Source organism: Bos grunniens, chromosome 5 (assembly GCF_055505025.1).
Source record: "Bos grunniens cultivar Pamir isolate PY7600 chromosome 5, Bosgru_T2T1.0, whole genome shotgun sequence".
Taxonomy (NCBI): Eukaryota; Metazoa; Chordata; class Mammalia; order Artiodactyla; family Bovidae; genus Bos; species Bos grunniens.
Genome location: NC_141169.1, coordinates 78,563,094 through 78,584,275, shown reverse-complemented (window position 1 = coordinate 78,584,275; position 21,182 = coordinate 78,563,094). Strand labels below are relative to the sequence as shown.

The 21,182-nt window shown below is 37.8% G+C and overlaps 1 protein-coding gene across 4 annotated transcripts in view; it reads left to right on the top strand.

Moving 5' to 3' along the window:
* Positions 1 to 21,182, top strand: part of BICD1 (BICD cargo adaptor 1) — a 253,746-nt gene that overhangs the window by 191,856 nt on the left and 40,708 nt on the right. For all 4 annotated transcript variants that reach the window (XR_015164115.1, XM_086401423.1, XM_086401422.1 and 1 more), the window contains exons 4-6: positions 5,141 to 5,566; positions 15,347 to 16,438; positions 20,206 to 20,357. Coding sequence is in view for 3 of the 4 variants with exons in the window: in XM_086401423.1 (XP_086257549.1) it covers positions 5,141 to 5,566; positions 15,347 to 16,438; positions 20,206 to 20,357 (1,670 nt within the window). In the remaining variant the exon portion in view is untranslated. The remainder of the gene's footprint in view (positions 1 to 5,140; positions 5,567 to 15,346; positions 16,439 to 20,205; positions 20,358 to 21,182) is intronic.

Sequence of the window (21,182 nt, the reverse complement as noted above, 5' to 3'; positions counted from 1 at the left end):
TGGTGTGCTGCAGTCCATGGGGTCGCAAAGAGTCAGACACGACTGAGCAACTGAACAGTGAGAGTTTTACTTCTTCTTTTCCAATGTGGATTCCTTTAATTTCTTTTTCTTCTCTGATTGCCATGGCTAGGACTTCCAAAACTATGTTGTGTAATAGTTGCAAGAGTGGGCACCCTTGTCTTATTCCTGATCTTAGAGGAAATGCTTTCACTTTTTCACCACTGAGAATGTTTGCTGTGGGTTTGTCATACAGAAGCCATGTACTTTTTTGAGGACAAAAAACATTGTTACTGGCTCAAAGAGCTTAGGGTCCCATGTAATTGAAGAGTAAAGCTATCTGTTAGTCTTAGCAATACAGGTTGAAATTAAGATCTTCACAATTCCCAAATAAAACCCAAAAGGAAAACAAAAAGAAAACAAAAGATCTTTAGAGTTCCTAAACTCTGCAAAGATTACAGTGTTAAATGCTGTCTCCAACCCTCACATAGTTAAAAATAGAATTACTAAACTATGAAGCTGTTGTAAGGAAATGCAACTAAGTATTGATTTTTATAATGGTGACTACTTTGATGCTGTCTTCAAAATGTCAATTACCGATTTTTAAGTGCCTTCCCATTCTATTTCTGGTGCTTCCACTTTGCTGTGATTCTAATCCTATGATGCAGCCTTGCTATAATGGTAGAAGAATAGAGTGATTTGTTTGCCTGAGTGGGTCAACAAAGACTTCAGTTAGTATCAGAGTCTTGATTTGGGTCTTGAAGAATGAATAAGAGTTTTCAGGAATACTGTCTTTGCCTAGGCAGAGAAACATGAAACAGCTGGGTAAATAGAAGCACAAACCACATTTGAGTGAGTATGAGTGAAGCTGACCAGATAGAAAGAGATCAAGTCATAAGGAAGTCTGCTATCAATTAAGTAAAAGTTACAGAATAAAAAAATCTACAATACAAACTAAATCAATGTCTTACTTCATTAATTAATGTCTTCTTTCCTTCCTCCTGTAGACCAGGAGTCAGCAAAATTTTTCTATAAAGGGTTAGGTAGCAAATATGTTAGGTTTTACAAGCCATATAGTCTTTCTTGCAACTACCCTACTCTGCTGTTCTGGTGTGAAAAGCAGCCATAGACAATATAAAAATAAAATAATGTGACTATATTCCAATAAAATTTGCTTATAAAAATAGGCTGTGAGCTGGATTTAGTCCAGAGGACACAGTAATATTTGAAAATGCTTGGTCTAAGACATCAGTCTATCAAGGATTACAGGATAAAATTTCTGCATTGCCAACTAAATTAATATCTGCAAATGTAAGCTATCACATAATCTGAGGCCAGTCAGAAGATTGCTTGAAATACTGGGAAAGACTGGCAAGTCAGTATCCCAATTTGTCCAGGGATAGAAAAGGTAAAGATCAGGAGGAAAATGACTCTACAGTATCTAAGGCCTGGAAGAAACCATGGTGCAAGGAAACAGACCCTGTTATACTAAGAAAATTTTATGATTTGACTCTTTTAAGTAATTCTATCATGGACCTGCGAATTTCCACAGGTCACCACCACTGTCTGAGTGAGTGGTGGTGAGTGCTGACTATCCATCAATATCCATTGTTTCCTTCTTCCAATATATTACCCAATTTTTAACTGGGCACAAGGCTACTGAGAGTGAAGACTACATTCTTCACCGTCTTTGCAACTGGTACTAGCCAATGGGATGTGAAGAGAAATGAAATGGCCAACTTTGAGACAGGTCTTTAAAGAGACAGGAGGGTGTAGCCTTATTTTGTCCCACTTCTTGGAACATGATCAAGAAGTCAAGCAACCTTAGATCATGTAGACTAGTATAGGAGGCAGTGCAATAAGATGGGAGGAGTCTGATTCTTGGATGACCTCATTAAACAGAGATTTTATACTGACCCTTGACTGTTTGATGCTGTTCACTCGCTAAGTTATGTCTGACTCTTTGCAACCTTAGGGACTGTAATGCACCAGGCTTCCCTGTCTGTCCCTATCTCCCAGAGTTTCCTCAAACTCATATTCATTGAGTCAATGATGCCATCCAACCATCTTATCCTCTGTTGCCCCGTTCTCCTCTTGGCCTCGATCTTTCCCAGCATCAGAGTCTTTTCCAGTGAGTCAGCTCTTCACATCAGGTGGCCAAAGTATTGGAGCTTCAGAATCAGTCGTTCCAATGAATATTCAAGGTTGATTTCCTTTAAGATTGACTGGTTTGATCTCTTTGCAGTCCAAGGGACTCTCAAGAGTCTTCTCCAGCACCACAGTTCAAAAACATCAGTTCTTCTGTGCTCAGCCTTCTTTATAATCCAGCTCTCACATCCGTACATGATCCTGGAGAAACCATAGCTTTGACTATACCTTTGTTGGACCTTTGTTGGCAAAATAATGTCTCTGTTTTTTAATACACTGTCCAGGTTTGTCATAGCTTTTCTTCCAAGGAGCAGCATCTTTTTAATTTCATGGCTTCGGTCACTGTCCTCAGTGATTTTGGAGCTCAGGAAAATAAAATCTGTCATTATTTCCATTTTTTTTTCCCCTTTTATTTGCCATGAAGTAATAGAACCAGATGCCATGATCTGAGTTTTTTGAATGTTGAATCTTGACTATTTACCTCCGTACTATTACATGCGAGAGAAACAAATTTCTTTCTCAAATAAGTCACTCTTACTTAGGTCTCTCTTACATCAGCCAAACCTACACCCTAATTAAATCTGTATCAAGACTCTTATCTAAAGCTTGCAAGACAAGTCACTGAATTGAGATTATGTGAAGAAGATGTAGGGGTGTGGGAAAGAATACAAATATATGAAAATGATCATTATCTATGATCTCTATCCTTTAGTGTTTTTTTGTTTATTTAAGATTTATTTATTTATTTTGTTTGTGCTGGGTCATCATTGTTGTGTGCAGATTTTCTCTGGTTCTGATGAAGGGGTACTATTTTTGCTGCAGTTCACGGGCTTCTCGTTGCCATGGTTTCTCTTGTTGCAGAGCACTGGCTCTAGGCATGTGGGCTTCAGTAATGGCAGCGCATGGGCTCAGTAGTTGTGACACATGAGCTTAGATGCTCTGGAACCTGCAGGAATCTTCACAGACCAGAAATCAGCCTGTGACCCCTGCATTCGCAAGCAGATTCTCAACCACTAGACCACCAGGGAAGCCTTGTCCTTTAGTTTTTAAAATCCTTTACAAAACAAAGGTTTAAAGTCATATAAATATTAAAATATATTTAAAGGTAAACACAGTTCATATTACTATCTAAAATCATAATTGACATTGTCATATTTTTTTCCATTTTATTTTTTCATTCACAATAGTTTATTCAGCAAATATTTATCAGGAGCAGAATTTTATTGAGACACAAGAAGGGATATTAAAGCACTCTGAGGGACACCTAGGTGCATAAAAAATATTTCCTCTTAGTTAGTTGTGGAGATAAAAACACTTATTAAAGGATGACCTGTGGCAAGAGCCATGGAAAAGGCCCCAAAGAAGGCAGTTGTGTTCAGAGTGGGATATCTCTTTCATTTGTGGACTTTCACAACCAAGGAGGTGTTTGAACAGGCTCCTACTTGGTTGTAATTCAAAAGAATATTATATTGATAACAATATATAGGTATTTTTTCCTTAAAAATCACCTTTATTCCCACCATTAAAGATCAACTGTTAACATTTTCTTAAGTTTCCATTTGCTCTCTTATATTGCATGGTTGTAATAATATATTATCCTTTTTCACTGAGTTTTATTTATTTCCTATATCAATACAAACCAATTGTTGACATTGTTTTTGATAACTAAGATTATATCTTGTTCTTAAGAAATTATTTAAGGAATTATGGCTATGCTTTTTTAAAAAAGTCATCTTTGAGAGATAGATCCTAAAGTACGTGATATCTTGGAGTTAATAAATCCAGCTAGGAGAGTGAATGAAAATATAGATGAAAGGAGTGGCCAGGAGTTGATGATTGTTGAAACTGAGTGGTGGGTTTCCTGGGAGTTATTGAACTCTTCTCACTACTTGAGTATTTTTACATTACCCACAATAAAAAGTTTTTTTAAAAAGTCTCATCGTGTGATTATAAAAGTGTGTGGTAGATTTAGATTGTTCTCAATTCTTTACTCTCTCCCACTGCCATAACCTGGTAGTGCCTTAAAAGTAGCAGAATAAATTCATCAGCTCCACTGACATTGGAATATTAGCAGACATAATGGAGCACAGATTTCAGACATCCAACCTTGGTTTGACTAATCTCCTTATTTTCCTGTATCACACTGAGAAAAACCACACCCCAGGAAGCGTGACCCTTCAAGTTTGGTCCTAAAACAAGACATGTACAGCAGACTTGAACACAATCTGAAGCCTGACGCCAAGTCTGTCCAGCTGGCATCCTGAAGCAGAGCTGCCAGGGCTGGTACACAATCACCTGGTTAGGGGGGGCTCTTCCTTGCAGCTTTGCTTGTGTGAGAGATCTTCTGCCAGTCTCCAGTTGGTTTTCTGTGAGAATTGTTCCACATGCAGATGTATTTTTGATGTGTTTTGGGGAGGAGGTGAGATCCATGTCCTCCTGCTCTACTGTCTTGATCCACTTCCACTTTTGTTTTGGAGTAATTGGCACTGTTATTCCAGGTTCTTTCCTTAAGCATGTGAAGTATTTCTTTGCTTTCTCATCTTACCCTCATACATATTTTATTGAGGTTATATTCATACTGTGATCTTTTAACTTAGCCCTGAGTATAAAAATTTCCTCATTATTAATAATTTAAAACAAAGTAATAGTGATGATAAAAGCCTTTTCTTGGATTGTGAGTATTCTGATATACTATTACAAAACATGGTATTGATTGATTAGGCAAGTAGTGTCCCCTTTTGATCATTGGAACCTATAAAAGAAATTCTAAAAGAGGTACCTTTTTCATTTCTGCTAAGAACTGAATTTATATATATATGGGTATCTAAAGAAACCATTCTGTTACCTTAAATGTATATATATACATCATGTGCTTTTTAGATTTATTTTGTAGACTTTTAATTTTTTAAATGTTAGGTCCACTAGAGTGTTTAATGGCAGTTTTGTAAGACCCAAATTTTAGTTTTATGAATCTTCTTTATCCTATCTAATTCAGGTTGAATATGAAGGCTTAAAGCATGAGATTAAGCGATTTGAGGAGGAGACGGTGCTGTTGAACAGCCAACTGGAAGATGCCATCCGGTTGAAAGAGATCGCTGAGCACCAACTGGAAGAAGCCCTTGAGACCTTAAAAAATGAAAGGGAGCAAAAGAACAGCCTGCGGAAGGAGCTCTCCCAATACATCACCCTCAATGATAACCATATCAGCATCTCAGTTGATGGGCTCAAGTTTGCTGAGGATGGGAGTGAACCCAACAATGATGACAAAATGAATGGACATATCCACGGGCCCCTTGTGAAACTGAATGGAGACTATCGGACTCCCACTTTAAGGAAAGGAGAGTCTCTCCACCCTGTTTCTGACTTGTTCAGTGAGCTGAACATTTCAGAAATACAGAAATTGAAGCAGCAACTTATGCAGGTAAGAACTCTGTTTAGGGCTTGTTTAGTGACTTTTCTGGAAGTTACGTGTAGCATGGTGTGGGATTTCTTATTGTCATATTTTACTTGCCGATTATTTTTTTAAATTATTCTTTAACTAGCCACTTTGAAAGTACAATATTTTAGAAAGATACAAAAGTGGTGTTAAGAGAATATCTCATTTACATTGTTTTATGAAATTTATCTCTTAGATAAATTAGATGGCAACTGAGTGTGAAGGGGGAAAGATGGCATCTTGATGCATTTCTCACAAAAAAATTCAGAAGCTTTATACAGGAAAAATGATAGAAAATGAAGTTTCCCATCATAAGCGACTCTATGTATATATTCAAGATTAATGGTTATGCTTCACAACAATATTTTAAGCTCTAAAAGACAAGAAGGATTTTCTATATACAAACTAGCTAGGATATTGTATGATTAAAAATACAAAAGAGGTATAAATCTGAAAGCAAGGCATTCTTACTCGTACATGAGCTAAGCCTTAAATTTTTAGCATCTTCAAATCAAACATCTTGGGGAGAGTCCCAATTTTTAAGCTTATGTCACTGTAAAATGGCTTTCTGTTAATAGTGTAGAGTCTTGCCGCCCGACCATACCTTAATCCTATGATAATGGAAATGCTGTCTGAGGAACAGCATCACCACAGCCACCATCACGTGGGGGTTTCTGAGGAGACAATTGTTGGGCTCTTCACAGATCTACTGAGTCAGGAATCTAGTTCAACAAGCTTGTCAGGTGATTCAGTTCAGTTCAGTTCAGTCGCTCAGTCGTGTCTGACTCTTTGCAACCCCATGAACTGCAACACGCCAGGCGTCCCTGTCCATCACCAACTTCCGGAGTTTACTCAAACTCATGTCCATTGAATCGGTGATGCCATCCCACCATCTCATCCTCTGTCATCCCCTTCTCCTCCCGCCTTCAATCTTTCCCAGCATCAAGGTCTTTTCAAATGAGCCAGCTCTTCACATCAGGTGGCCAAAGTATTGGAGTGTCAGCTTCAGCATCAGTCTTCCCAGTGAATATTCAGGATTGATTTCCTTTAAGATTGACTGGTTGGATCTCCTTGCTGTCCAAGGGACTCTCAAGAGTCTTCTCCAACACCATAGTTCAAAAGCATCAATTCTTCAGTGCTCAGCGTTCTTTATAGTCCAACTCTCACATCCATACATGACTACTGGAAAAACCATAGCCTTGACTAGACAGACCTTTGTTGGCAAAGTAATGTCTCTGCTTTTTAATATGCTGTCTAAGTTGGTCATAACTTTCCTTCCAAGGAGTAAGCATCTTTTAATTTCATGGCTGCAATCACCATCTGCAGTGATTTTGGAGCCCCCCAAAAATAAAGTCTGACACTGTTTCCACTGTTTCCCCATCTATTTGCCATGAAGTGATGGGACCAGATGCCATGATCTTAGTTTACTGAATGTTGAGCTTTAAGCCAACTTTTCACTCTCCTCTTTCACTTTCATCAAGAGGCTCTTTAGTTCTTTTTCACTTTCTGCCATAAGGGTGGTGTCATCTGCATATCTGAGGTTATTGATATTTCTCCGAGCAATCTTGATTCCAGCTTGTGCTTCATCCAGCCCGGAGTTTTGCATGATATACTCTGCATAGAAGTTAAATACGCAGGGTGACAATATACAGCCTTGACGTACTCCTTTTCCTATTTAGAACCAGCCTGTTGTTCCATGTCCAGTTCTAACTGTTGCTTCCTGACCTGCGTACAGATTTCTCAAGAGGCAGATCAGGTGGTCTGGTATACCCATCTGTTTCAGAATTTTCCACAGTTTACTGTGATCCACACAGTCAAAGGCTTTGGCATAGTCAATAAAGCAGAGATAGATGTTTTTCTGGAACTCTCTTGCTTTTTTGAGGATCAGGTGATGAGTTTAAGACTTATTCTTCAGTCTGTTATCCTGCCAAGGTTCTTTGCATAAAGCTGATATTTAGAGGCCTTAAGACTCTGGCAATCACTTATTTTTATAGCAAACAGGGCTTATAATTTTCTGCATCTACAGAAATGATGATGGAAAATGTAGTTAGCAGAAAGAAATGAGACTAGAGAACCAATGAAATTAATATCATAGACTCATTTTTAATACTATATCAAAAGTTAACATATCTTTTTACTTTTAACTTTACCTGCCCAGTGCTCTTAGCTGCTGCTAAGTTACTTCAGTCATGGCCGACTCTGTGTGACCCCATAGACGGCAACCCACCAGGCTCCCCCATACCTGGGATTCTCCAGGCGAGAACACTGGAGTGGGTTTCCATTTCCTTCTCCAGTGCATGAAAGTGAAAAGTGAAAGTGAAGTCGCTCAGTCGTGACTGACCCTCAGCAACCCCATGGACTGCAGCCTTCCAGGCTCTGTCCATGGAATTTTCCAGGCAAGAGTACTGGAGTGGGTGCCATTGCCTCTCCAGTGCTTTTAGCTGCTGAAAGATAATTAGTGAGAATTTGTTTTCTCAGTGTTCAATTTCAATCAAGGTAAGAAAATATGGACACTGGAAGAAAATTAATTTCTTATAGTTTTAGTTGGCTGCAAAGTCCAGTTCTGTGTAGTTAATACTTTTCTATTAGTTTACACTAATATATGCAAGTGAATAGAAAACATATTTCCTTGTAAAAAAAAGTTTATGTGACATGTATTTATAAGAATGTACGCCCTCAAACTGAATAGAATTAATGTAAAATTTTTCTGAAACTATCATGTTTGTTGCTTTAGGATGAAAGGTTACTGAATGGAAACTTTTGTTTCTTTTTATTTTGGTGATAGTGTGTAAAATATATGAGGAAGTAGGGGTTTTATGGGTAAAAGAGCTTGAAAGTTTTCAACCAGATCACCTATTTGGTTGAAAGCTCAGAGCTGTTCTCAGTTTTATATAATGCTAAATGTCATCTGAGCTGGGGAATACAAAAGTCCAAAAAAGAAGAGTAGTTTAATAAAAAGAATGATGGAGAACAAGTTCTCAGTAAGAGAGTGGTTCTCAGTGGGAACCACCTTGCAGCATTTGTGATGGGGTAGTTCCTCATTGTCTGAGCCTGGCTGATGATTTACAGGAGGTTTAACATCTCTGGTCCCAACCATTAAATGCTAGTTACCTCTCCTCATAGATATACTGACCAAAAAGTCCCAGACTTTTCAAACATCCCAAGGGTCAGCCTCTAGTTGAGAGTCATTCTTAGAAGGACAGCATTTTCTCCCATAAAATTGGGACACATTTTACTTTCCTCAAAGTGTCATGAACTTATGAATTAATGTACATAGAGTGCTTAGAACAAGGCCAAACACATGATAAATGCTCAATAATTATGAACTATTATCACTATTTCAACTCCACAGTGTCTTTAATTTGTTAAGCACTCCATTTATTTAACTATTATTATTACTATTAACTGTTACTATTGGGTGATTAGCTCAAGAATTGTAATCTCACATGGGAGTAATGTCGTTGCTGGTGGGAATACAGAAAGGTGACAGCTAAAACTCAAAGCATGAGACAGTCTGAAAAGCAGTGTTCATTCAGCAAAAAGTTACAGTGAGAAAAACTTGGCTAGGTAAACTATTCTTTAATATATGAGAAAACTTTGTACCTTTGAATCTTTCATGAGTGCTTAATTGATGTGACAATTTGTTAAGCTGTAGAGGGATATGCATAGGGCCTTTTATTCCCAAAGTATGCTTCTAATTTAGTTACAAAAACTAGGCTTAACACAGGAATGAATTTGAAGCTTCTAGTCTCACACTAGGAACAGTAACTTCTAATTTTGTTGTAAGTAAAGTGAACACCTGTTTTTCTTGTAATCAGCATTTTTTGTAAGAACTTATCTCATTTGAACTGTTGAACACAAGTATAGCAGAACGTATACTCTCGTGCATAATTTCTTTATAATCTGAACTTTTCCTTAGCTGTGTGTTTCTTTATGTTTAATTCGTGTAAATTATATAAACATTACAGTAGACATTGCCTAGAAGTTATTGCATTTGGCACTGATGTGAATGAGCCTTGAAAATAAAATGGCAATTCTAATAAACAACACTTAGGCACTGTTGACTTTAAAAATATTCATAACATACAAGTTGAGAAGTAAAGGGAAGTAAAATTTGCTCAGTCGTGCCTGACTCTTTGCGACCCTAAGGACTATACAGTCCATGGAATTCTCTAGGCCAGAATACTGGAATGGGTAGCCTTTCCCGTCTCCAGGGGATCTTCCCAATCCAGGAATCAAACCCAGGTCTCCCTCATTACAGGCAGATTCTTTACCAACTGAGCCTCTCAAAGGTCGAGAGTTATGTTTTATACAGCGACAATTTTTAGGACTTCAAGCCTGGGAAGCATCATTAAAGGTAACCCTGAAGAACTGCTCTGAGGAGGCAAGGGAATGAGCCAAGTTATACAGAAGTTTTGCAACAAAGGGCAGATGGTCTGAAAGTCAACAGATTATTGTTGATTAAAGGAAAACCAGATATCTCAAGGAATTTAGCGCTTTTCCGTGTAAGGGAAGATGCAAGAGTCTGGGCTCACTGAAATCATTCCTTTGATATGCACCTCAGCTGTCTGGGGCCAGTATCCTCTGCTTTCACATCCTGACTTTTCTCGGGGTTCACTGTTGGAAGTGGCTGCAGTCTGATGGCTGCTAGATAGCAGGTATTCTTTCCTTCCTGAGTTCCCTCAGGGCTCACCAGTTCGTCTGCAGTTATGTGTACAATCGCTGATGGCTGTGACATCTTTTGTTTCCTGATACGGCAGGAAATATTCCATTTCTCAGCCCCTTGTAACACATTCTGTGTCAGCATCATTGTTTTGGACCTTCAGAGGAGGCAATAAAATGCCCTTTCACTGTGTCCATCTGAAACACTTGGGGCCAGATGTGTTTTGAAATTAAATATTCTGACTATAGAAAGTATAGGGATGGAAAAAATTTCCCCTCTTCCCTTCTAGGTTCTTTGGCTGGTCTAATAATTAAAGTGAAGACAGATTCACAAGTGAAAAACAAATTTAATTTCATTTGTAGAAGGGCAGAGAGAGGGATGTGACACCCTTTACCAGGGAATATGCAGCTTTTAAGATTTTCTTTCTTAGGGTTAAAGAAACCCTCTGAAAACAGCAGGCCTGAGTCAAAGCCTATCATCTTTTTCTTAACTTATACGATTCCATCTGTGCGTATAAATTGTTTTCCCATCTAAGAGTATTTACTCAACTTCTTTCTGAAAAGAAAAAAAAAAAACAAAAACCTCTGTTTCAGCCGTGGGTATCAGGAATGTTGGGTGAATTGCTTCACTTCTCTGAGGTGCATTTACAAAGGGGAAGGTAATAAATTAGCCCCCATCACTAGTCTCTATGATACCTTGCTTGGAAATGGTGAGGGAGGAGGCGGGTAGGGGAGATCCCCTTTATATTTATAATTACCATTTCTCAGCAGATGGAGATGGCAGTATTATATCTTGAGGAAGTGGACCTTTTTTTTTTCAGGGTATCATACTGCCATCTGCTGGGAAATGGTAATAATAAATACAAAAACCTATACTAACTACAATTTAAATAGTGACTCCCAGAGTTGGATCACTGTCAAAACTCAGTTATTTCAAATAGAGTACAATAATAATTCCCAGTGACAAGTAGCTTAATTCATTTTATTAGAATGAAAATAAGTAGATCCTGCCCGGGAACACTAAATAATATAATCTATTAAAGGAGTCTCTATGCTTGTGCTAAAATTTGTACCTTTGATAAATAATCTCTGTTCACTGTGAACTTCTGTTCATGCAGCCTGGAGTGCTGTGTCCATGGGGTCGCAAAGAGTAGGACACGACTGAGCAACTGAACTGAACTGAACTCAACTTCATATCACACAGAGTCAGACTAAACAGGAGAAACTCTCTGGATTGTTTTCTTTAATATCATTCTAGCTATGTAATTTCATGTGTGATGTGAGAAAACAGTAATATTTCTGTAAAACTGAAATTAATGTTTTGTTGTTTCCTTATGGATGTGGAAGAAATGGCGATTCATATTGTGTTCAGATACAGTTTGTTAAAGGCAATTTTAATTTTTCCTATAGTGATAGAAATGTTATGTATGTCTCCAAAGAGTTCAAAGCAATTTATGTATGTTTGCTTTATTGGTGGGTGTTTATAACAACTAAGAGGTATATGGTGTTATCCCCATTTTACAGACAGGGAAACTGAGGCACAAATATGTTATGTCATTTGTTCAAAGTCAAAAGCCTTGGAAGTGGAGTTGCTACACAGAAAGAAAGTCAAACCAATCAATTATCTGTGTTTAACAAAGACTCACAGAATATTTATGAGATGAAATTAATTAAGACAAGATTGGTCAGTTCCTGGTTTTTAAAACATAATGTGACAAATACAGTTTCCGAGGACAAAGTTGACAGCTTAAGTTGTCAAACTATTATAAACTTTACAGTTAAAGATTACCTTTAATAAGCTTTAGGCAAACATATTTCTCAGAAGTCTTACTTTTTTTTTAAACCATCCACCAGTAAACATTTACTTTTTTTTTAAACCATCCACCAGTAAACATAATAAAAGCATCCATGATCGAACAACAAGGGATGAGTCTATACAGTTTTTTTCAAGAACTGCTTTATGGTGATTATTCACACAATCCACCCATTTAAAGAGTGTAATTCAGTGTTTTTTAGTAAATTACACAGTTATGTAGTCATCACCACAGTCAATTCATTACACCAAAAAAAAAACCCCACTTGGTCATGTTTTTTAGCTGGATTCAGTTTGCAAGTATTTTGTTCAAGATTTTTGTGTCTGTATTCATAAGAGACACTGGCCTGGGGTTTTCTTTTCTTTGTCTGGTTTTGGTATCAGAGTAATATTGGCTCTTAGAATGACTTGAAAAAGTCCCTCCCCTCCCCCCTGCGCCTTTTTTTTTTTTTTTTTTTTTTGAGTCTTTGTCCAGTTTGCTGCTGCTGCTGCTGCTAAGTTGCTTCAGTCGTGTCCGACTCTGTGCGACCCCATAGATGGCAGCCCACCAGGCTCTCCCGTCCCTGGGATTCTCCAGGCAAGAATACTGGAGTGGGTTGCCATTTCCTTCTCCAGTGCATGAAAGTGAAAAGTGAAAGTGAAGTCGCTCAGTTGTGTCCGACTCTTTGTGACCCTATCGACCATAGCCCGCCAGGCACCTCAGGAATGGGATTCTCCGGGCAAGAATACTGGAATGGGTTGCTATGACCTCCTCCAGGGGATCATCCCAATCCAGGGATTGAACCCGTCTCTTATGTCTCCTGCATTGACAGGCAGGTTCTTTACCACACCTGGGAAGCCCTTACTATGTATCCCATTACAAAAATCACACCAGTCATTCAGGTGTCAAATTGAGAGTCAGATGACCAGGATAAAGACTTTATGGAAATTAATAACTCATAGAACAGCTTTTATTTCTTTTCCTGTCAAAGTCCTAATATTAACAAGCAAATCCCGTTATCTTTTCTTTTGTTCCTTCACAAAAGAATTTATCAGTACTCGATACATGTTAACGTGTTTATTTAAAAGTAAACACTCAGTGAAATTAAACATAATTTCTATGGGATGGGACTTCCCTGGTGGTCCAGTGGTTAAGGTTCTGTGCTTCCACTGAGGGTACACAGGTTCAATCCCTAGTCAGGGAACTAAGGTCCTACATGCCGTGTGGCCAAAAAATTACTCACTCAGGTTTTCTGGCAAAACAACCGGCCCTACTACACGAAATAAAATCTTCAGTTTCAGATAGAAGATAGAGATTGTAGGAAGAGAAATAAAGCAAATGTTCTTAGTCATTGTAGATTATATATTATTTATATATAATTATAGAAGACTATAATATTTAACTCAGCTAGTCTCTCTTGAATAAGTTCTTCACAAATGGAGATTAAAATATACAATTAAAATGAATAGTAATTTTAAACTTTAAAGTGCCTTGCATTTAATAATTCAAAGCACAATGTATTTTAAATAGTTTAAACTCTGCTCTCTGAAATTCAAATACAGTTTAGTACTTCAAGCCTCAATAGTACTTCAAGCCTCAATAGCTGAGTGAAAAATGTAATGCCAGAGTTATACAAAATTATCCACAATTTAGTTTTCTTTTTTTTGGAGGAGGGCAGAGCAGCCTTAATTGTCCAGAAAAAATACACACACACACACACATATACGTGTGTGTGTGTTTAAAATTTGGATATCATTCCCTATTCAAAAGATTCCACCAGAAATATATTAAGTGTAGAAATTAGTACTGTATGTGGAGCATATATATATGACAGAGACAGTATTCTATTTGATGTTTTCTGGAGGTGCTATTATGAAGAAACTGATAGATTTATAATTGAGACTTAGAAAATATTTACATTAAATGAGAATTAGCAAAGTCCAGGGTTGGAAACTCTCCTAAAGGCATTATCTCAATCATCATAATACTGCTGCCTCTAAAACAAACCTGAGACATATTCAGTACATTTTGTTTTGATCCAGTTTTTAGCTTATCCAAAAGCTTTTTTTTTTTAAGTTTATTTTATTTTTTAACTTTACAATATTATATTGGTTTTGCCATACGTCAACATGAATCTGCCACAGGTATACATGTGTTCCCCATCCTGAACCTTCCTCCCTCCTCCCTCCCTGTACCATCCCTCTGGGTCGTCCCAGTGCACCAGCCCCAATAAAAAGCTTTCTGAACTCAGCTTTTCGTATTGTATTCTTGTATACTAATCAAATAATGACTTAGACTGTTCAGGAAAAATTCACTTAGTTTTCAAGAGAAAGAGAGGGAAAAAAAAAAAAAACTCCTGAAACAATCCATTTCATTGAGATTGTGTACATTACCTACATAGACTATTTAGGAGATTTTCTGTCTCTTTTATCATCAAAAATTCAAATGTCTTGACTTTTCATCAACTACCATATGGATTTTCACTTGAAATTATTGCTTAGTAGTCTGACTAAATCAGTTCATCTTCAGCTATATACAAATACAATCTGTTGTATCTAATGAAACCCAGCTAAGAGGATTTATATTCAAATATATCCTAACTCTGAGATGAGTTAGTTTTGCATATACAAATACAAATTTGTAAAATAAATGTGTTTGTCATGTAGAACCATATAAGTATGGGAACTGGACCACAGTTACCCAAATGTTAACAAGCTCTAACGTTATAATTGTTGTTGTGGTTTTTTAGTCACCAAGTGGTGTCCACTTCTTTGTGATGCCATGGACTGTAGCCCACCAGGCTCCTCTGTCCATGGGATTTCCCAGACAAGAATACTGGAATGGGTTGCCATTTCCTTCTCCAGGGGATCTTCCTGACCCAGGAATAGAACCCGTATCTCCTGCACTGGCAGGTGGATTCTTTACCACTGAGTCGTCAGGGAAGCCCAGCATTATAATACCTTTTAAGTTCACTGTCTTACTGAATCACCCAAATGTCCCTAGGAGACAAGGACTGTTATGCTCATTTTATAGATTATCAAACTGAAGCTTATCCAGATTTACTTGTGTATAAGGCATAAGAATTTGGATAGGTAAATATACAGAGCATAATTCTTTTGGAATGATGTACCTTTTGATTGATTGACCTACCAGAACTGAAATAAAAAAACACACTCCAATTCAATTTGTAGTAACAGGAGTATCGTCTCTTCTGCATTTTTAAAATGTATATGTGTCCAAATGTGAATGGGTCAAGTTCATCACTGGCATTGCCTTGAAGTCACTCAAAGACTTTCTTTTACCATTGCAGGTAGAACGGGAAAAGGCCATTCTTCTGGCCAATCTCCAGGAGTCACAGACACAGCTGGAACATACCAAGGGGGCACTGACGGAACAGCACGAACGGGTGCACCGGCTCACGGAGCATGTTAATGCCATGAGGGGCCTACAGAGCAGCAAGGAGCTCAAGGAGCTAGATGGGGAAAAGGGCCGGGACTCAGGGGAGGAGGCCCATGACTATGAGGTGGACATCAATGGCTTAGAGATCCTTGAATGCAAATACAGGGTGGCAGTAACTGAGGTGATCGATTTGAAAGCTGAAATTAAGGCCTTAAAGGAGAAATATAATAAATCTATAGAAAACTATACTGAAGAGAAGGCCAAGTATGAGAGTAAGATCCAAATGTATGATGAGCAGGTTACAAGCCTTGAGAAGACCACCAAGGAGAGTGGAGAGAAGATGGCCCACATGGAGAATGAGTTGCAAAAGATGACCAGCATAGCCAATGAAAATCACAATACCCTTAATACAGCCCAGGATGAATTGGTGACATTTAGTGAGGAGCTTGCTCAGCTTTACCATCATGTATGTCTGTGTAATAATGAAACCCCTAACAGGGTCATGTTGGACTACTACAGGCAAAGTAGAGTTACCCGTAGTGGCAGCCTGAAAGGCCCCGATGATCCCAGGGGACTTTTGTCTCCACGGTTGGTCAGGCGGGGTGTGTCATCCCCGGTAGAAACAAGGACCTCACCTGAACCAGTTTCAAAAGAAAACACAGAGGCCAGCAAAGAACCAAGTCCAACTAAGACCCCCACCATCTCTCCTGTTATTACTGCCCCACCATCTTCTCCAGTATTAGATACAAGTGACATTCGCAAAGAGCCAATGAATATCTACAACCTTAATGCCATAATCCGGGACCAAATCAAACATCTGCAGAAAGCTGTGGACCGGTCCTTGCAACTGTCTCGTCAAAGAGCTGCAGCACGGGAGCTGGCCCCCATGATCGATAAAGACAAGGAAGCCCTAATGGAAGAGATCCTCAAGCTCAAGTCCCTGCTGAGCACCAAACGGGAGCAGATCGCCACACTGAGAGCGGTGCTGAAAGCCAACAAACAGGTGATCTCATTCTACTGATGAGCTATGCTAGCCAACACTTTAGTTTATGCCTGAATGTTTTTAGTGTCCACTACCATCAGGATGGGAGAAGGAAATGGCAACCCACTCCTGTATTCTTGCCTGGGGAATTCCATGGACAGAAGAGCCTGGAGGGCTATAGTCCATGGGGTCACAAAGAGTCAGACATGACTAAGTGACTAACACTACTATTACCACCATCAGGATGAGGGTTCAGATTCCTGGTCAGCAGAGAAATAAAATGAACTGTGATCAGAGCCAGATCAGAACCTAATAGTTTCCTTGAAGTGCGTGAATGGATGAGACAGGAGAGTAGCTATGCCTTACTAAGGTAGAAGTGAGGAATTTAAAGCAGAAACAGAGAAAATCCAGTTGCGTATGTAGAAAGGCAGTCCCGGCAGTACTTACCTGGAGCCCAGCAATCATTGAGTGTAGAAAAGGGAGATGGAGGGATGCAGAATAGGCTGGCAAGGCTCTCTGGTAGGCAGCTGGAGCAGAGAGAGGCAGAGAGAGAAAATAAATTATGCACTAACTCTGTCAGTGACCACTTATCTGAAATTTAGGTCCACTTGGGATGTTAATTCACCTGAGTCACAGCTTAAACAGTAGAAAACATTTCCTAACCATAGATCTTGTCCTTAGGGCATAAGCAGGAACGCTACCACATGATTCTACCAACTCCTAGATCTCTTTGATGTCTGTCTGTATTTGTGTTTTACCCTCAAACTTTACCTGAGTGACAGTGCTGTGAAATACAGGTGGGAAGATATTTTTAACCTCTGTCTAGTTTCTCTGGAAAGTGAGACTTGACAAACACCTTTGAAAAGGGTGGTGAATAAAGAATATCAATAAAGAGAAGCAACAAAGCATCAAATAACTTCTTGCAAATGTAAGCAATACTAGTGTTGGAAAGTGAAAGTTAATTTCAGATTCAGACGTCCTTTTCCGTTTGCATTTAAATGGGTATCTACAGTCAAGCTTTCTACCCTCTTTATCTTCAGTTACCATAAACCTGTTGGTATAATTTGGAGGTCTATAATACAGGTGTTGAAATGTTTAACTGACATAGATGTATAGGTAAGCATGGTTGATCAACCAAGAGAATTTGTCAATAAGCATTCACTAATTGCATATTTTATGGCAGTTAGTAAGTAGGGATGCAAAAATAAGTGACTAGTAATCTAGTAGAATTTCAATATATGCCTGTAACTGTTTACAAGATAGGACCAATCATCAAGCACTTTAGAGTGGTGTAAACAGTGCTGTAGGAATTAAGAGCAGTACAAAGCATTTCTGGGTGAATTTTAATTTTCACAGTGGTTTGTGGTACTATTTGCATTACATTAGTGTCACATCCCATATGGCCTCAGTAAATTAAATGTAAACACATTTCTAGCCATGCCTTTAGTTTACATTTTAATGATGTTAGGGCTATTGCTGTGATGCTGTGTGCCATGAATGGCTCAGGTATCTACAGAGGACATCCAGTATATTTAGACATTGTGGAATGTTTATCATTAAGGCTAAGCTAAGAATTCTGTCATAGAGGAAAAAAAGAGAATCCTGTTTTTATTAAAATAAGTGTTCTGCATTCTTTATAACTCTTTTCATATATCTTAAGGTTTTTAATAAGCATAGTGTCTTCTGATGAAATAAGTAAATGTTTAGAAAGGACCCTCTTTATACTACTAGGCTATGATGAATGCCAAAGATTCAAAGAAGGCCAGTACATGGTCCCTGACTTCCAGAAAAGGATTCACAGACTTATGGGGATGTCAGAGTAGAACAGATAATTACAATTTGATATTAGATATACTGTAATCCAATTTATGGGAACATTGCAAAGAAAGTAACTAATGAATCTAGATCTCTGTGGCTAGAAACAAGATTTTTTTATTTAAAAAATAAATTTCAGGAGAATGTGGTAAATGCAGATGTCAGCAAGTCTGCTAATGGGTCTTAGACCTCCTTAATTCCGAAAAAGCTTTATGCAGTCTTGTGGACAAAAATCTGCAAATGATGCTGAGTCCTTTGGGGGCATTTTTCACAAATAATAAATGACTTTGTACTTCTATTTCAGATCTTGCTCTACTATCACTTTCTTCTCTTCTCCTCTTAGATAACTGACCATGTGGTTCCACATGCTTACAAACTCGTTACATTTACATTTTCACAACTTCACTCTCTGTTCTTAATGATTTTGTGTCTAAATTTTTAAAAAATTTAAACAGCTCCCATTTTCCCCAGGTTGATTTCTGCATTATGGGTAACTTTCTGAATCTATAATATTTCTAAAGATTCCACTGAGTTACAACACTGCAGAACATATTGAAGTATTTTATGAGTAACTTCTTTTAATCTAAAGTTAAATTCAATCAAAATTATTGTTATGTTAACAATAAAAATTTTTAAAACAATTAAGTTGTGACTTTAGAATAAAAACATTAACCAACTACATTGCTATCCCAACATTGTTTTAATTTAAAAAAGAATCTATTTATCTCTATAGATGGATTGGCACTTTGTATAAGAAAGTTGAAGCTGAAGCTCTCCACTTGAAGCACGAAAAGAAATGCTAAGGAACCATGGTAGTCTTTCTGGGAAATCCTGTTACTAGTGGGTTTTTTCATTAGTAATGGGCTTTTTTCATTAGCATTGAATATTTTACACACTCTGAAAAGCTGTAGTTAGTAGTTTGTAAAAATGGTTTGTTTCTAGTTTGGCTTCAGTATGAATACCATGGAAGCTATACTTCAAACAGGCAGTCCCTAAATGTACATTGATTTTATACATTGATTTAGCCAGCATTTTTTGTTTGGTTTTTATTTCGTACTCTGTGTCAGGCTAGTTCTCACTTAGAAACCCTCTTAATTCCAAGAACTTTAAACATGCCCAAATTCAAACAAATATTTTAATTCATTCAATATTGTGGTGCTTGCTTGGGTAGCACATCCAATTTTACATATATATATATATATATATAGCTGGAGTAGGAAATGGCAACCCACTCTTGCCTAGAGAATTCCATAGACAGAGGAGCCTGGAGGGCTACAGCCCATGAGATCACAAAGAGCTGGACATGACGGAGAAACTGAGCATGCACATGCATATATATATATATATATATCTGCTTTTATGAAGATTGTGAAAAAGAATTTGACTGTAATTTATTAAAGAAATTATATACTAAGACGTAGGAAAGAATTGATTCTTTGTTAATTCTTTTCCTTAAATATATAATACAGATTTATAGTTTGTCATACTCATGTTATAAATCGCAATGACTTGTGCCTTTTATTCTATTATGTTTCAGATCCACTGCGCAGAGATGACACAAGTATATTTGAGTTCTATTGTATTTCCTTTGGAAGTTGTGCTTCTTCCCTAACTTCTTGATAAAATCCTTCTTATATAAAGTTTCATTTTGATTCCTTCATATCTGAAAATCCCATATTCTCAATAATCTGCATTAAATATTTACTACACTATTATATATCTTTCCCTTAGTCACTGATAATGACTCTGGTTCACAGCTGGCTTCTAGGGCAATTTATCCATATTATAGATTGATATTTATGTTTTGACATAAAAAATTGCCCTATGTCCAAAGTATACATATATGTTTATATGAAATTCAACCTAGACAATTTTACTTTTTATTTATGAAAGAAATAGACCCAGCATGAAGAAATGTGTATGATAGATTTTCCTGATAGAAAATTGTAAGCCCTGTCATTTTTCTGCTTTAGACAGCTGAGGTGGCATTAGCTAATCTCAAGAACAAATATGAAAATGAAAAGGCGATGGTGACTGAAACTATGACAAAACTTAGAAATGAACTGAAGGCTTTGAAAGAAGATGCAGCAACTTTCTCATCCCTGAGAGCAATGTTCGCAACAAGGTAACAGTTTTCTCTTGCAAGGTTAGGTGTGGTACATGGGGATAAGGTGTGGTACATGGCTTCCCTGGTGGCTCAAATGGTAGTGTCTGCCTGCGATGTGGAAGACCCGGGTTCAATCCCTGGGTCAGGGAGATCCTCTGGAGAAGGAAATGGCAACCTGCTCCAGTACCCTTGCCTGGAAAACCCCATGGACAGAGGAGCCTTGTATGCTACAGTCTGTGGGGTCATAAAGAGTCGGACACAACTGACCAACTTCACTTTCCTTCATGGGGATAAGACTTTAAAATGTACATGTTCATCTTCCTGCATCATGAGTGTTATTTAGTGTGTCATCTAAAAGGGCAAAGTGCAAAGAAAATACATGAGATTCCACTCTAATAAATCTAAAATAAAACCTTTTGTGTTGTTTTCCAGAGCCCTCTACTGGACACCCTGGATCAAGCAATTCTTTTACATGAAAGTGTTTTTATTTTATTTTATTATTTTTTGGCCATGCCATGCAGCTTGCAAGACCTTAGTTCCCCAGCCCAGGGTCGAACCGGGGCCCCCATTAGTGGGAGCACAGAGTCTTAACCACTGGCCCTCCAGGGAATTCCCTATACAAATGTTTTTAAGTTAATACAATAGATATTTTTTCTAGAGCCTTCTGTACCCAAAAGAATTAGACCAAGGAAAACAAAACCTCCAATAAGGGGGAAAAACCCACTTCCTGAAATAGCTAAATATTACATTATCACCATTGACATTTATTTTTGTGTACATAAAGTGTTTATCATTAGCAAGTATTTGTATGAAAAGATATCTTCATAATGAAGATTAATATTT